The sequence below is a fragment of the Microtus ochrogaster genome, chromosome 2 (assembly GCF_000317375.1).
Source record: "Microtus ochrogaster isolate Prairie Vole_2 chromosome 2, MicOch1.0, whole genome shotgun sequence".
NCBI classification, from domain to species: Eukaryota; Metazoa; Chordata; class Mammalia; order Rodentia; family Cricetidae; genus Microtus; species Microtus ochrogaster.
Window position 1 is genome coordinate 39,577,126 of NC_022010.1, and position 16,256 is coordinate 39,593,381.

Here is a 16,256-nt window from a genome sequence, read left to right on the forward strand (position 1 = left end):
ACACAGTGGCATGCACATGGGAACATACACACACACACACACACACACACACACACACACATACATACATACACACACGAGCACACACTGAGATAATACACTTCTAAAGAAGCTATTTTATACCTACCACATTCACTAAAATATAAAAAAATCCGACATTAACATGAACTGCAGGGTATAACCACTATAAAAGAAAGGGAGAGAGAGAGAAGAAGAAGAAGAGGTAGTCAAGTGAGTTGGTGCACATACCTTTAATCCCAATGCTGGGTAGGCAAGTGGATCCCTAGGAGTTCAAGGCTAGCCTGATCTACACAATGAATTCTAGGACAGCCAGAGCTAGGACAGAGAGACCCTGTCTCAAAACAAAACCCAATCCCAAAACAAACAAAAAGGAAGTGGCAAATCATAGTATATTCACTTAATAGAATATTATATAAACATCAAGTGTCCTAGAGCTAAATCATCATATTGATAAATCTCAGAAGTATCCTAGTTCAGGAAAAGCTGAAGACCGCTATATGTAGGTTAGCATCGTTAAGGTAAAAACTGAAAACACATAGAAGGATGAAAACACATTTATTAAGTAACTTTATTGCTTGATAAAGAGAAAAGGGAATAAAGTCGAGGAAGAGATTACACAGGGCTTCCAACACAATCTGTTGGTTTTGACACTGTTTAAAAATTGAATCAAGTGCTAGGCAGTGCTGACGCACGTCTTTAATCCCAGCACTCAGGAGGCAGAGGCAGGCAAATCTCTGTGAGTTTGAGGCCAGTCAAAGAGAGAGAAGTCTGAATATGTCATGAAGCTGGCTGAAATGTCTGAAGCTGTCCTCCACACTTCGGTTCTGAATGTCCTGGAGTTTGGGACAACCTCACGGCTGGTAGGACCCCAGGGCAGAACCCCGTAGAAGTGAGTGGGCATTTTGTTTCACCCCTGGCTTTGCCTCTCTACTTTCCAGAGAGCTTGGTATAGAATAGTAAATCAGTTTGCCAAATGAACAACACATGAAGAGGCAGGGAGATGCGTTAGAACACGTGGGCTCTAGACTAGCCCATCAAAACAGCTGCCACTGGGCCCCAGAGACCAACCCACTGTCTTTACCTAGCAGGGATTACCTCAAAGCAGGGACAACTCTTACCCTCATCCTACAGGTGAACAAAACAGGCTTCATGGGAGAAAGCGTGTCCCAGAGAATAGTGGTTAGAAAGTCTGCATTTCACACACACACACACAAATCTGGATTTTTAAGTTATAAGTGGCTCCAGATACCCTAAAATAACACACAGGACCAGACTGAGGGTGGTGGTTCCCAGCACCCGAGAAGCAACACATACAGGAAGCACACAGTGAGGAAAAAGGAGGGCGTCACCAAGGAGGCGATAGTTGAAGCTGGTATTGAAGAAGTACATGCAGACAGATTTCAGGATCCAGCTCTTTCTCCACCACGTGCCCTGATGGCATTGGGAGGATCCACGGCTGTGGCCTGTAAGCAGAACCCAAGCGCACAGGACTGAGATCACAGATACAGACAGATAGATATAACTGGTTTGGATATAACCTTCTGTTTGAGAAAGTTTACTCTTTTATATACAGAGGGGGTAAATATCTTCTTTAAAAATCATGATACCGGCTGAGTATGGCAGCCCAAGCCCTATAACCCCAGAGCTCAGACAGGACGATCTCAAGTTCAGAAGCAGCCTGGGTCTCAGAAACAAAGAGGGTGTGGGATGAGAACGGAACTGTATACTCTTTAGTAGTGACTATGATTCCCGGAGCAGTTTCTGTATGCAGGGCACTGAGTTAAGTCTTTGTGGGTTTTATTACCTTTAAGTCTCACACCAGCCCTGTGAGGCTGGCACTGTTTTGTCCCCTTCCAGGGATGAGGAAACCCAGGCTTACAGGATGTGTGTACAAAGTCCTCAGGGGTTAGTAGATGGGGACACCGAGACAGAAGCCGCAGTTGTCAGTTCCCAGTGCATGTGTTTAACCACTGCCTCTCCCAAGCACAGACAGCCAATTAAGGCAACAAGGGTTTAATTGCTCTCAATTGGAAGGATAAATGGGAATGTGCTACAAGCACCGTCCGTGGAAACCAAGCTATCATTACGTTCATGAGCACCTATCTATCACACGGGCACAGCTCCATAAATGCTTGTGAAATGAGGTGGCGTTTACCTCTAGGAAATGGGAACCAAATGACACATTTCCCTGGTGCAAAGCAATGGAAACTCCCAGGAGGCCAATGGGACACACGGAGCAGCTCCCCAAGCTTCCTGGCACATGGCTTCTCCAGATGAGTTCCGGAAGCCCTCAGCCAGGCTTTGGCTCCTGTGGAGGGAGCCCTGTTTCCGAGCAAGCCTAATCTGTGATGGACTGAGCCAGGACACACGGGAGCTCCCAACCCCATATCAGTGGCAAATGCCATTCCAGTCAGGTCGGGAGTGGGTGCCAGGAAGTGGCCCTTGTCCCTGGGGGTGGGGATGGGAGCTCCTGTGTGTTCTAGCTCAGCCCATCACAGAAGAGGCTTACCCTAAAATTCGTCGCTGGATCAGAATCCAGCGCCCTCCTAAACAGTCCTCACACAGAACCCGAAATGAGAACAAAAAAAGAACGGACATGAATCTCCTTTCAAGTAGAAAGAGACAAGAACACTCCAGCTTTCTCCTTGGAAAAGTCATCAATTCTGGGGTTCGTTTTCTGCAGATGTTCCATCAGTAAATGTTACCCAACCCTTGCCCACCTAGGAGTGTCCTCAAACCCAGAAACTAAGAAAGCGCCGCAGGGTGGGATCAGATGAGTCGAACACAAGCCAGGTTTCCTACCCCCCACCCCGAAGCTAACAACAGAGAAGGGAACTGAGAACAGGCTAGCAAGCGTAGTGATTTACAAACGGCACATCTTAGGAGAGGGGAACAGAAGAAACAAACACCGAGAGAGCCAAGAAAAAGAGGAAGAAAAAGCAGGGGAGAGAAGAGAGGGCGTGGGAAAAGGCGGAAGGGCGCAGCATCCTGACTGGATTCTCCCTGGGGCCCCGTCCACACTACTCTGGTCATGTTTTAATTAGTTACATGAATTTTCCATTGCCTTAAACAAGAGCTTCTCTCTGATTAATGTTCGAAACAGCTGGCCGATTTTAATCATGACAAACACTATGATCACAGCTATGACGGCCTGAGCTACTAAAAGCAGAACATAAAGACCCCAGTAGAGGCTGTGATCGGAACCTTCATCCTTGGCCACCAGTTGGACCCACGCGCGGGACTGCGAGCTGTGAGGCAGCTGGGACGGGGCGGGGGCTTCCAGGGTGTTCTCGGCTAGAGGGTTGAGAGGCAGGCGTCGAGGGTGCGGGCACCATGGGTCACCCTGCAGTAGGTCCCAGAACGACAGGCCCGCGCGTGGCTCCGGGCCATGGCACTGCGGGGGCTCATCTCGGCTCAGGAGGTCTTGATGATGCCGCAGCCACTGGAGGAAGGGCCACAGACCACAGTCGCAGAGCCAGGGGTTGTGACCCAGCAGGACCTGAGTCAGCTGGGGCAGGGCAGCAAACACATCTCCAGGCAGCATCTCCAGCTGGTTGTGCTCCAGCTGCACGGTCTCCAGGCTGCTGAGGTTGAGGAAGAGCGCGCGGGGCAGGGCCCGCAGCCGGTTGTGGCGCAGCGACACCTGGCGCAGGCGGCCGAGGTCGCGCAGCGCGTCGTCCGGCAGCTCGGTCAGGGCGTTAGAGTGCAGGGCGAGCACGCGCAGCTCAGCCAGACCCTGGAACGCGCCGCGCGGGAGCGCGCTCAGGTGCGGGTTCCGCGTCACCCCCAGCGTCTGCAGGCCGGTCAAGTTGCGGAAGAAGGCCGCGGGCAGCTTGCGCAGCTGGGTGCAGTTCAGCCACAGCTCCCGCAGACCGGCCATCTCCCCGAACAGCACCTCCGGCAGCTCCTCTAGAGGGTTCTCGAACAGGGTCAGCCAAGTCACGCGGCTGGTATGAAGGAAGAGCGCGTGTGGCAGAGAAGCCAGGCGGTTTCTGGACAGAGTCAAGGAGCCCAGGTTTCCGAGGCTGTCGAAAGCACCGGGTGCGACAGAATAGAGGTGATTCCGGTCCAATCTCAGCACAGTCAGGGCGCCCAGGTTATCCAGAAGCCCCGAATCCACAGACGCAAGCTGGTTTGAGTAGAGCAGCAGTGTCTCTAGTTTAACCTGCGCCCCAAGCAATCCCTTGGGCAGGTGGGTCAGGTTGTTTCCCGATAAGTCCAACACCTTCAGCTTCCGCAGGCTCATGAAAAGGTTAGCAGGAAGAAAAGAGAGCTGATTCTGGTTCAAACAGAGCTCCTGCAGGTTAAGCAGGTTCTGAAACAGGTTTTGGTCAAGGGCCCTTAGTGAATTGTGGTCCAAGAACAACTGTTCCAAGAGCACAGTCTTATCCAGGAGCGCGCCTGGAAGATGAGAGATTCTGTTGCGCGTCAACCTGAGGGTTTTTAGTTTTATCAGGTCATTGAAGGTGCCCGGGTCGATGGCGGAAACGTGGCTGTTTGAGAGCATCAGGCGCTGCAGGACTGTCATGCCACTGAAGCTGTGGTTCCGCAAAACGCCCTGGTCCATTCGGAAGAATACCATGTGTGTGAGGTTCCTGGGCAGACCCAGCGCGGCGATGCTAGCCACGCTGCTGCCCGAGCACTGCACGGCATCGCGGACCTCACACTTGCAGGATTTAGGGCAGAGGAAGGGCTGGGTGCGCACGAGTGCTAGCACCGTGCACAACAGGGCGCTCCTTAGCATGTCTGAAAGGCAATGACACAAGGGTCAGATCAGATCTTGGAGTCCGGCATCTGCTGCAAGCAAAGCTCTTTGGCCAGCATTCTCACTGCCTTGGAATGTTGCCCAGATATAACCAAGTCTCCCTTCATTCTTGTAATTACAAGGGCCGATTAAAAAATAAACTACTTTTCTATTCAGTTTATGTGGGTGCTGGAGATTCTAGCTCATGCTTGCCGGGCACATATTCTTACCTACTGAGCCATCTCCTCAGTTCTCTGTTTAGAGCACTGGAATTTGGACATCTTCAAGCTACAGAAAGAATACCTTAAACTCTTTAGAAAATGAATTAAAATTCTCTCGGTCATGTTCAGTCATCACAAAGTAGTATCTGCTGGGAAGACTGGCTGTGCTACTGAGTCTACTGACTTAAGCAGGGCTGGCTCTACCCAACAACCAGGAAGGGAACATCAAGACCCACTCCATTCATTTTCTTACAACCAAAAATTTAAAGTACCAACACCCAACAACACAGTACATCTTCCTTTAACCTCCAAGCACAGTGGAGCAGGTGATAATGCCCGAGACGCATAACATAAAGCAGTAGGCATGAGGAGGGCGGTGTGCTGAGCGCTTCAACACATGAGGTAACTTAAGTCACATAGATAGAATTTGAAGGTGGTCTTTCTGACGCACACATTATTTGAATAATGAGCTATTTGCTTCTAAGCCAAGCAGCTTAATGAAAACTACTCTGGACACTGAATTAACTGGAACACACAGCAATACTATTTACCCAATGTTTCCCAAGGAAAAATCTGTACCAGATCCCCTTTTGCCCCAATACGAACTAGACCCTGTAATTATATAACTAATTTAAAGAACATTTGGCCTTACCTGAAGTGGCTTCTGTACCCTGGACAGACTGAAATGCTGCTTACAGCTGGGCCTGTGACTCGGCACTTCACAGAGGAAGAGGGAGTCTTGCTGCATCATGAGGATAAAGACCTTGCCAGGAAAAAAAAGTCAAGGAAAAAGACTATCTCAAGAAGGCATATTCTAGGTTTTAATGACAAGAACTTTCAAACTGTGAGAGCCCATGTTAAAGAATCCTACTGCTGAAGCTACATATTTGGTAGAAGGCAGAATCTTCCCCATAAATGGCAAGCTAAGACTAGTAAGAAAGTTTGGGGATGTCTGGATCATTGCAGCAGTCACACCAATAAATTATACACACATACATTTACTTGGTGTGTATGAGCATGGGTGCATATGTGCCACAGCCCCACTTCTGTCAGAAAACATAGGCAGGCAGTTCTCTGCTTCCACCATGTGAGTTCCAAGGACTTGAACTCATGCCATCGAGCCTAGAGGCACCTTTACCTGCTGAGCCATCTCCTTTGCCCAACGTTTTATTTTTTAAAATAAGGCTAATGTTACCCCCCCCCCCTTTGCTGACTAGTCTAGCCATCGCCAAACATGTTTACTAATGGCCTAGAGTTCATGTTCAGTGTACTGTAACGTCCAACTGCCCACCACAGTGTACTTATGCTCACGCCTCTTGCTTATGCTTGGAATTCTTTCGATCTTTCATTCATATTGTTTCCATGAACGCCTATCCCTCACCTGGCACAGCTCAGGCCCAACCTAAAGAGAGCAAAACAGCACAGCAGTGCACCAACCTATTGTCTCAAATGGGTTTGAACTTTGCATTTCTGTTTATGATGAACTTACCTTTTTTACAATGAAGTCCTGTGCTCCAGCTTTTGAGAAAATTGGGTTTGCCTTTCCACACATCTATTTTTCCTCTTTGAGACAGTCTTGCTATGTAGCCCAGGCTAGCTTCAAATTTATAATCTGTCCTCAGTGTTCCGAATTTTGGGATCACAGAGAATGTACCATGATACCCAGCTGTTTTCAATTTTGTATATACAGACATTCTTAATACTACTAACCCATTGTCAAGTCACAGGTGTTAAGAAATCCTTCCAAGGCAGAATACCCTCCACCTGGGGCTGGAGAGATGGCTCAGAGGTTAAGGTCATGAGTTCAATTCCCAGCAACCACATGGTGGCTCACAACCATCTGTAATGGGGTCTAGTGCCCTCTTCTGACCTGCAGGCATACACACAGACAGAATATTGTATACATAATAAATATTAAAAAAAAATACCCGCCAATTAATGCTCTAATGCCCTTTTCCTTAGCATTCAGATCTCTAGGAGATAAGCAGGTTCCTTTGTATGTACCTAAAAGGCAGAGTTACTTTAAATGTACTTATATCACTAATTTCCATTTTAAACAAAGTTCATGATTCTTCAACTGATTTAGAAACAAAGACCCAAGGTTTAGGGAGACTGCGCAGTCAGCAAAAGGCTTGCCTTACAAACATGAAGACTCAATACATTCCGAGAACTCACAGAAGCCTGGCTTGGTAGTCAGAGATCCCTGGAGCATGCTGGTCAGCCATATACCGGGAAGCAGACCTTACCTCAAGACACCCATTATATATACAACACTAAGCTGAGATTATAGAAGGGGAGTGGTTAAGAAGTGCTTCCTACATACAGTTGGGAAAGAGGCCCCCTCGATGTATACAAGCACACAGACTGTTGTCCCCCCCCTCTCCCCGCCTCCCGTGGTAGAGATTGAGCCCAGGGCTTTGTGTGGGCCAGGCAGGGCAAAGCCTTCTACCACTGACTGAGCTAAGTGTATTCAAGTCCCGCAATGGACTTTTAAACTGGAACCACCTAGTTCTAGTTCTGAATTACAGGGCCAAAACAATGCCTTTTAAGGTCTGATGGGTTCCTCTAGTTCTCCCCAAGAGAAGCAACTCCAGAGCTTCAAACTGCCATCCTAATTGCAATCTGCAGTCAGCCCTTCCCCAAACCAGCCTTCCTCTCTACCACCCACTCAGGTCATTAAAGTCAACACAGTTGCTTCTCTGGAATCCAGATCCTTGTTTTTCCTCAAGGGCTCCTTTGGCTGCCCAAGGCACACTACACCGACTACTGACAGAGTGTGTCTCTAGCCTTATTTTCAGCATTTCCCTCCCATCCCCTGATGTTTACCACGCGAATCTATGTTCTGTGTAACTGCTGCAACTTCCCTAAGGCACAGGCCAAAGGGTCACATGGAAACACTATACTGTAATTCCAGATCAGGGAAAAAAAAGAAAAAGAAAAAATAAAAGAAACTAAGTAATGGGTCTTGAGAGAGCTGCATTTACATACTAAAAAAAAGAAAAATCAAAACAAGTATGTAAAACCCAGAAAAATTTAATTTATTAAAATTTTTATTTTGAATAGCTTCAATCAAAAAGATTTCTTAAGGTTATTTACAATGCTGAATGTACAATTGTGAATATCTACCTTTCTGACATCAGGGTACCATTCTTGAGCAGCAATACAATTTTAAAAATATAAAGATGTGGTATCATTCTGATATATAAAGTTACTTAAAAAATTCACGGTCTTAGGGAGTTCACAAATCATAAAAGGAAGTAACTTTTATTAATTTCATGTGTACATAATTACCAAATTGTAATACATTAAAAATACATGTAAATGTCCAGACTGTACAAAAGTTAATACCCTATCTCGTTAAAAGTTCCCAGTAACCTCCCACCATAAATATACAAAACCCTTTTCTTAGACACATCAAATCTACATGCATAAAATTAGATGTTGATCCTCACTGCATGAGCTTTTGCTGCTTTTGGAACAGGTTTTACATATGTGTATTATATATTATATATATTATATGCAACATATAATATATATAATATATAATACACACACATATATATATGACACATTATTTACCATGCCTTTGAAACTGTGCAGAACTTTCATCAACATGGGAAACAAAATAAATAGTGTAAAAACAGCAACAGGTTTACTTAAATGCAAGTGCAATTTGGAAATCTTCCAGATCTCAGGCTTATAAAACTTATAAAAGTACTGGTTTATTGTTGGTTTTTTCACTCTCACTCAAGCACTATTTGCAGCATTGCTATACAGCAGTTGGTGCTAGAAGATAGAAAACAGTTACCACTATTTCTTTATATTTGATGGAGGAAAACAACTTTAAACAACCCTGAGGGAGACCCACATTAAAAAATCTTATTAATTTAAAAAGTTAAAAAGTTACATATCATTATTTAACAATTACTTTCCTGGACATCTGTCCTTTAAGTATGTGCATAAATAAAATTTAAATCAGCAATATTATCAATCTTAATACATCAAAATAATATATGTACAGATTTTAAAATTTAGGTCTGTATATACTCAAATAATTTAATGTAAAATCCAGGACCCAAATCTCTATGTGACGGTGACCTACAGAAGACTCCGTCTACCTACGGTACTAAGCAGGACCCACGTCTGAACTCACAGACATTCCTCAAACAATATTCTTACTGGAACAACCTACCCTGTCTATGTTCAAATCTAACTTCCTACAAATGCTTTCTCTCACCTACATAAAACCTTGTTTCCTTTGTGAACAACATGGACAGATGAAATATAAACCCTTATCAACTCTAAATATTAAAAAGGGTATGTGTCAAAAATAGCCTTTTATGACCATTCTCTTGAGGGTGTTAAATACAATTATATTGGGTTTCTAAGCTGCAGCTAGAAATTAATTATATGCTTCTGCATTTAAACCAAAAAAAAAAAAAAATAAGACTTAACAATTCAGAAAAATCACTAAGAATAATATGACCATTATTTGAAATGAATATGGACAATATAAAACAACAGAGAATAAGTAATTATAGAAAATAGTGCTAATTCACAGCTCAAGAGGTCTAAGATGCATAGCTTCATAGAATCATTCATGGGACAATTGTTCTTATCATCTAACATATAGTAATATCATACATTTTATTGGAAAAATTCGATTATGTGTTTTTTAAGAATCACTAGTGGCAATAGCAGTAACAGTGATCCTGAGAATAATTTACATTTTTTTTCTACAATTATCAAACATCATTCAGGTCTCTGCAAACATAAAAAAAATAAGAAAAAAAAAAGGTTCCAGAAATCTGGGTAACATCTGGTAAACTGGTAAGTATGTACTGGGACAGTATAATCAACTACGACTGGAAAACGTAACATGTGGTTAGCTAAGAAAGAACATAGAATAACCTCACACTGCTTCACTAATTCAGGGTCCATTTTTATAGCAATGCCAGCTCCCCAAGTTCATCATAACTGTGGGCACTGCCAAACTCCCAAGTCCTACCTAGGAAGGCATTGTGGAAGTTCCTTGAGAACTGAACATTAATCAGATAAAACACAAGCGTGAAAAATGCTTTCTACATTTCTTTTGGCTCAATAAATGTGTATACTTTATTTTCTCAAGCTCACTTGTAACAAAACAGGTATGTGCTGACCCCTGGTGCCACCTAATGGCATAAAGCAAGCTCTACTCAAGTTCACATTGCTTTGTAAAAGCCAAACTATTCACTATTCCTTTAAGCCTCATTATCCAAAGGAGAGCCATACCATATACCAAGGTTAAGCTCTAACTCAAAAACCAAACCAACAACAACAACCAAACCAAACAAGAAATTTATCCTATTTCTTTAGGTTAAAAAGAGAGAGCGAGCATTTAAAATGATATGAATCATGAAAGAAAAACAAACAGCGGGTATGAAGAGATGCGAGGTCTACACCAAGGGAAAGGATCATCTCTCTCTGCATGCATGTATTTTGAGACAGGGCTTTACTAGCTACTCTAGGCTATCCTTGGACTAAGGACACTCCTCCTGCCTCAGCCTCCTGTGCAGGAGTACAGGCCTGTACCACCATGCCTGACTCAGAAATAAATCTTTTCTAGTGAAAAAGAACGTTTTTAATGAGGCCAACTGGGCTGTTGATGTCAGACACGGCATGAGACCCACAAATGTTACAAAAGCTATCAAGACAGCAGTGAAGCACCTTGCTGGCTAGAAAGTGACACCAGGCAGTCTACACACAGAATATAAAACCAGAAATGGAAGTTACCTGAGATGCTCTACCAACAATAACACACAGACTCACTCCTTCAGAAACTGGTATATATTTAACATAGAATTCTTTGGGAGAAACACTGGAATCAAAACAGACTTCCAACTTATTTTCACTGAAGGCTAATCACAATTAACAACCATAAATTTTTAACAGTCCCAATTTAGGGTCTATATATAAAAGGAACTAGCTAATAAAGGGTTTGTGAAAATTAAATTTAAAGAGGCAGACTAGTGTCAAAAGCTAAAAATTTAAAAAAACCTAACAGCTCTCTCATACCCAATATAAAGTGTATATCATATTTAGGTTACTGCATGAAGATCTAGCCAGACTGATAGTTAATAACTGTGAGGCAAATGCCGTTTTACTGGTTTTGTTTTTTTTAATCTGTCTTATGAGAGGGATATAAACTGAAACAGTGCCATTCTGACACCTAACATCACATCCTCCTGAATACTGTCACTCGCACAGCAGAGACAGTCTCTGCTATGCTATGGTGCTGATCTGACATGATCCATTCTCCTTTACTACAGCTTTGGCTTCCGTCGTGGTCTGAGGCTTAGGTGGCCATTCAGGGTCATCTCGGAGCTCCTGCGCCAGGTACATGTATTTTGCTTTTGGTGTCTTCTTTCTGCAGCTCAAGGCCCAGGACAAGCAACATTTTCCCCACCGATCCACTGACTCCTGGGAAAGGAAAAACATCCTGAGTAAGGGCTTATTTGTTAACATATGCACTGTGCATAGAACAATATGAAATAACTTCTGAATACAACAAATAACAAGGAAAAAAATTATGCAAAAAGGTCAGCTTTCAATTTAGGAACAGATTGTTTTTAAACAGGACTTTCCCCAGCTCCTTTAATTTTGTGCACATATGTCCTTATGCTATTTAAGTAGCTTTCCCTAGCAGAAAACACCTCGTATATTATGAGTAACTTTAAACTACTCAGGAAATATTTTTAATATTTAATTTGGAAATTCTATCCCAAATTATTTTTTATATTGATACCTAGCATTCACTTTTAGAAGTGACCATTGAAAGACATCATTGTTACTGCTAATACCCTCTTCAAAAGACAAAGCCTGAGGTAAACACCAGAATCTTACTGTCACATTAAAAAAAACTATTATTTAAAACCCATCTCCAGCCAGGCATGGCGGCACAAACCTGCAATCCCAGCTTGGGTGCTGTGGTGGTTTGTTTTGGTCACGTTAACACAGACAGGTCAGAATCATCGGCAAGAAGCCTCAACCGAGAAAATGCCTGTAGGCAAGTCTGTGGGCATTTTCTTGATTAAAGATTAATGTGGGAGGGACCAGATGACTGGGGGTGCTGCCACCAGAAAGCAAACTGAGCAAGCTATGGGAAACAAGGCAGTAAGCAATGTTCCCCCACAATCTCTGCTTCAGTTCCTGCCTTGGCTTCCCCTGATGATAGACTGTAATCTCTAGGTCAAATATAAGCTCTTTCCTCCCCAAGTTACTTTTGGTCATGGTATTTATCACAGCAATAAAAACCCAACTCAATACAACTACATAGTAATTCTGTTTTTAAAAAAAAAAAAAAAGTAACGCCATACACTCAATGATATAAAACTGCTTTCTCCCAGTAAGTTTCCCTTGGTGCTCCACAACGGGAAGAAGATACACAGTGAGAGCCGGGCTGCAGAGATGGCTCAGTGAAAAAGAGAACCAAGTGCTCTTTCAGAGGGCTTGAGTTCAATTCCCAGCACACACACGGCAGCTCACAACCATCTGTAACTTCAGCTCCAGGAGCTCTAATGCCCTCTTCTGTCCTCCACAGGCACTGTACATAGATGCACATATACCACACATGTAGGCAAAATACAAATTCATAAAACTAAACTGAAACCACTGTGATCAATCATGATATTACTGATGAATATGAATGACCTTAGATAAATAATCCTTGGAGAAAGGAAGACAAAGTTCTTGCAGGAAAATAAACTCAACAGAATAGTTCTAAGAGAAGTTTGAAATAAATCTAAATGACTATTTCACCTCTGAAAACAGCCTGTAAATTACTTGGTTATTGCTTCTTTCAAATAAAATTTATGTCCCAGTTATCCTTTTGCCAACAATAAATAACCCAGCCCATACTAGGCTCTAACCTCAATGGAAGCAATCCTACAAAATGGAAATACAACAGATGAACATTCTAATGTGAACATCCACCGTACCTACAGTCAAGAAAGGCAAATATGTTATAATACATAGTTGAAACACACTTCTTAATTGGCCAACAGGACCCAAGCATGTGTAGTACCTATAATCCTAGTACTAGGGAGGCCAAGGCAGGAAATTTGGGGGCTCATTCCAGCCTGAGCTAAACAGTAGGTCTGGGGCCAGTTTAAGCTACAAAGTGAAACCTCTATCTCAACAGATTGATCCATCAAATAATAAGGCAAGTAGTAGCCAATGGGAAGAACCAAAAGTACTTCAAAATAAAAGCACTGAAAACTGTTATTCCCGGTACTTTTCTCACTTTAGTAAGACAACCATCAGGAACCCTGCCTCTCTTTTTCAGTATGTAAATAAAACTGAGCTGCATCACTCCCAAGGACTTCAAGGCAAAATTGTAGTCACAGATAAGTTATATTACATTCTAGGGAAAACTAAAAGATTTGAAGATGATTCATCCAGTAATCTCTATTACCACCACAATCAAAGTTATTAGCTGTGCATGGTGGCACTTGCCTATAACACCAGTATGTAGGAGGATCTTCACAAGTTTGAGGCTGGCTGGTCTATACCATGAGTTCAAGGCCAGCCAGTGTTATACAGTAAGAAAGACCCCCCACATCAAAAATTAAAAAAAAAGGAAAGCCCAAGGTGGGGTGTGATATTACATTATTCTTTAAAAAAAGAATCCACTACAAATCCACCCAGTAATCACCATGCCCAGGATCCCTCAGGAGATCAAGCACCAGTTAGCAGTTTCCTCCCCAGTGTAGCTGCACCACACAACAGTCAGTCATCTGAGACAACCCTATACTACTGCATTTTACTGCTTCCCCAGTGCTTCCAGTCTTCAGCCCAATTGTGGAAAAGAGCACTGTTCCTAAATATGAAAGCTGTCACTTTCACTGACAGTAGCACTGCTAAAGCATCAGAGAAACACATCATGCTTGTCTGTGCAGACAGGAGACTCTGAGTGGAAAGGTGATGCACAACAGGCAAAGAGCCGAGAGTAATGGAATCTAAGACACACACAGACACACATATTCCCCTCTAAATCCACTGCTCTACACCTGTGGAAACAAAAGCAAGCAATATAATTAAAGCTAATCACAAGTGACATCATAAGTGCAGTTTGCTTTTAATATTTAATATATATGCATGTGTATGTATATACCCACACATATATATATTCACATCTGTTGAAAACAATGTATATTCATTATACATCAAGTCACAAAGAATACCTGAGATTCCTCCTAGTCTACCATAATTAGAAAACATGCTTGTTCCTGTAAACTTAGCTCCCCCAAATGTCACAAAAAATACACCACACACAAGGTTCATGAGACTGCACATAAATGTACCACACACATCTTCAAACAACATAATTCACTGGAAGAAAATATTAAAGGCTACAGTCATGACAGAACTCAGGAAAGGAAAGATGACAGCAAAGGAAGACAGTAGGTCAATGTGTGACAAAAAGGGTATTTTAGTCATGGGACTTAGAATGAGCACTTGGGTCTCCTGAGCGCAGTTCAGTTCCTCAAGAAGGACAACACTGAATCCTTAGATTTAATTAATTTGGAATGGTTAACATGGTCAAAAACAGAATCTCTAAGACAAGAGCAAGAATATCACTTGTCAACAAAGAAACCAGACAAATGTTTATAAACACCTGCAGTCACAATCTTGCTTCTGAGATATTCCAAGTTGCTCATTCTAATGCCCAGATCTTTAAGGCCAGCAGTTATTTAGGAAGCATTTTTTTTCCATGTATGGCATATACTGTTACTTTCATAAATCTTCCACATCAATCCTCATTATAAAACAAATATAAGCCAAGCATCCTACCAATCTAAGTAAATTCAAATGGTATTTTCAAATAGTTTTTTCAAGTTGCATAATGGCTACTGCTCAGTTAGATTTTCATGAAAGAGAAAAACGTAACTCAGGCATAAAAAACGTCAAGAGGGTCACAGTGCACAACAGCTCTAGTTCTCTCATGACTTCCAAATTCAACCACCTCAGTTTAGTGTGGGGCCTATACTACAACCTACAGCCCTGAACTAACTCAGCAGTGCCCCTGAATATGAAAGAAAAGGGGTGTTCTTTCTCTAACACTGAGAGCTGCAGTCTGGGATCTCATGGGCTTCTCTGTAAAACTGAGCACCTCCAGTTAGGCAGTGCAGAGTAAGGACTGTGGCATAACAACAACAGCACACACGGCCTGCAGTAAAGCTAGTGTCACCAGCCATCTCTGCTTCCTTCTCACCTACAGTAGAGCTCTCTGTATCAGCATGGGCACAGCTCTGAGATACATGATTCTTTGTTGGCAGAAGTTGTTGTCTATGTACCAAAGGACATTTATTTAGCAGCACCAATGACCTCTACCCATTCTCTATGTCAATAACAACCTCTCTCCCTTATGTGTGATAACCAAAATTGTCTACAGACACTGTCACTCCCTGGCGGGGGAGAAGAGGGGGTTCAGAGTTGCCACTGAACAAGAAGCAAAGCACTTCACACAGAAGCATCACTAAGGAAACTTAATCTTTATGCACCAAGATAAGGACTCTCCTTGTCTAAAAATAAAGCTCCAAAAAGTGCTTTCTAAAACCACAGAACTGATCCAGAATGGGTCTACTTGCAGGACTTGCGGAGCTTACATGCTAATAAACTGTCCTGTTATCTTTATTACCTCCCAAGAACACTTTTAGAGGTAGAACTTCACATGAATAAAAACTTAAGAATTAAGAACCATATTTACAAATTTTGAAGAGACAGTAGTAAAGAATATATATATATTTGCCATTCAAATTGTGCTTAAATAACTGGGTAGGGTGGCACTTAATCCCAGCACTCAGAAGGCAGGTTGGCAGATCTCTGAGTTCCAAGATAACCTTGGCTACATAGATACTGTCTCCAAAAACCAAAAGGAAAAAAAAGCATTTCTAATGCAAATATTTTGTTCCTTAAATGACCCATCTTTTAAGCAAGTAAACCCCTCTTTAGAATATGCCTGTACTTCCTATTTAGAGAAGGTTAGAGATCTCTTCAGAGAAGGTTAAAAATTTGTGTGTTTCCCTAAGCCTGTGCCTTTCCAACACTAATATCTCACACGAGAAGGGTGACCTGAGCCAGTCTGAGCTGAAATAATGTAGCAATAGTGAAGTCACCAAAAGAAAATACAGCTATGTCATTATCACAGAGGAGGTTCAGCTAAAGGACCTGAGCCCCACAGGTCTTTCCGGTCCTGACCTCTACTAGTGACAGACAAGCATTACACTGCT

The 16,256-nt window shown here is 42.8% G+C and overlaps 2 protein-coding genes across 4 annotated transcripts in view; both read right to left on the minus strand.

Annotated features, from left to right (window-relative positions):
• Positions 1-3,002: 3,002 nt before the first annotated feature.
• Gp5 (glycoprotein V platelet) lies at positions 3,003-4,765 on the minus strand. The gene has a single exon (XM_005344800.2). The coding sequence runs from the start codon at positions 4,763-4,765 to the stop codon at positions 3,062-3,064; it is 1,704 nt and encodes a 567-aa protein (XP_005344857.1). The 3' UTR covers positions 3,003-3,061.
• A 3,251-nt stretch (positions 4,766-8,016) lies between these two features.
• The window catches only part of Atp13a3 (ATPase 13A3), a 79,738-nt gene continuing 71,498 nt past the window's right edge, over positions 8,017-16,256 (minus strand). For 2 of the 3 annotated variants that reach the window (XM_026785378.1, XM_005344801.3), the window contains one exon: positions 8,017-11,445. In XM_026785378.1, the coding sequence (XP_026641179.1) occupies positions 11,248-11,445 (198 nt within the window). In that variant the 3' untranslated portion in view covers positions 8,017-11,247. The remainder of the gene's footprint in view (positions 11,446-16,256) is intronic. The other variant, XM_005344802.3, reaches the window with a different exon arrangement.

Bases quoted from the DNA above. Each gene is read 5' to 3' on its own strand.
- Gp5 (XM_005344800.2), bottom strand. From the start codon at position 4,765: ATGCTAAGGAGCGCCCTGTTGTGCACGGTGCTAGCACTCGTGCGCACC.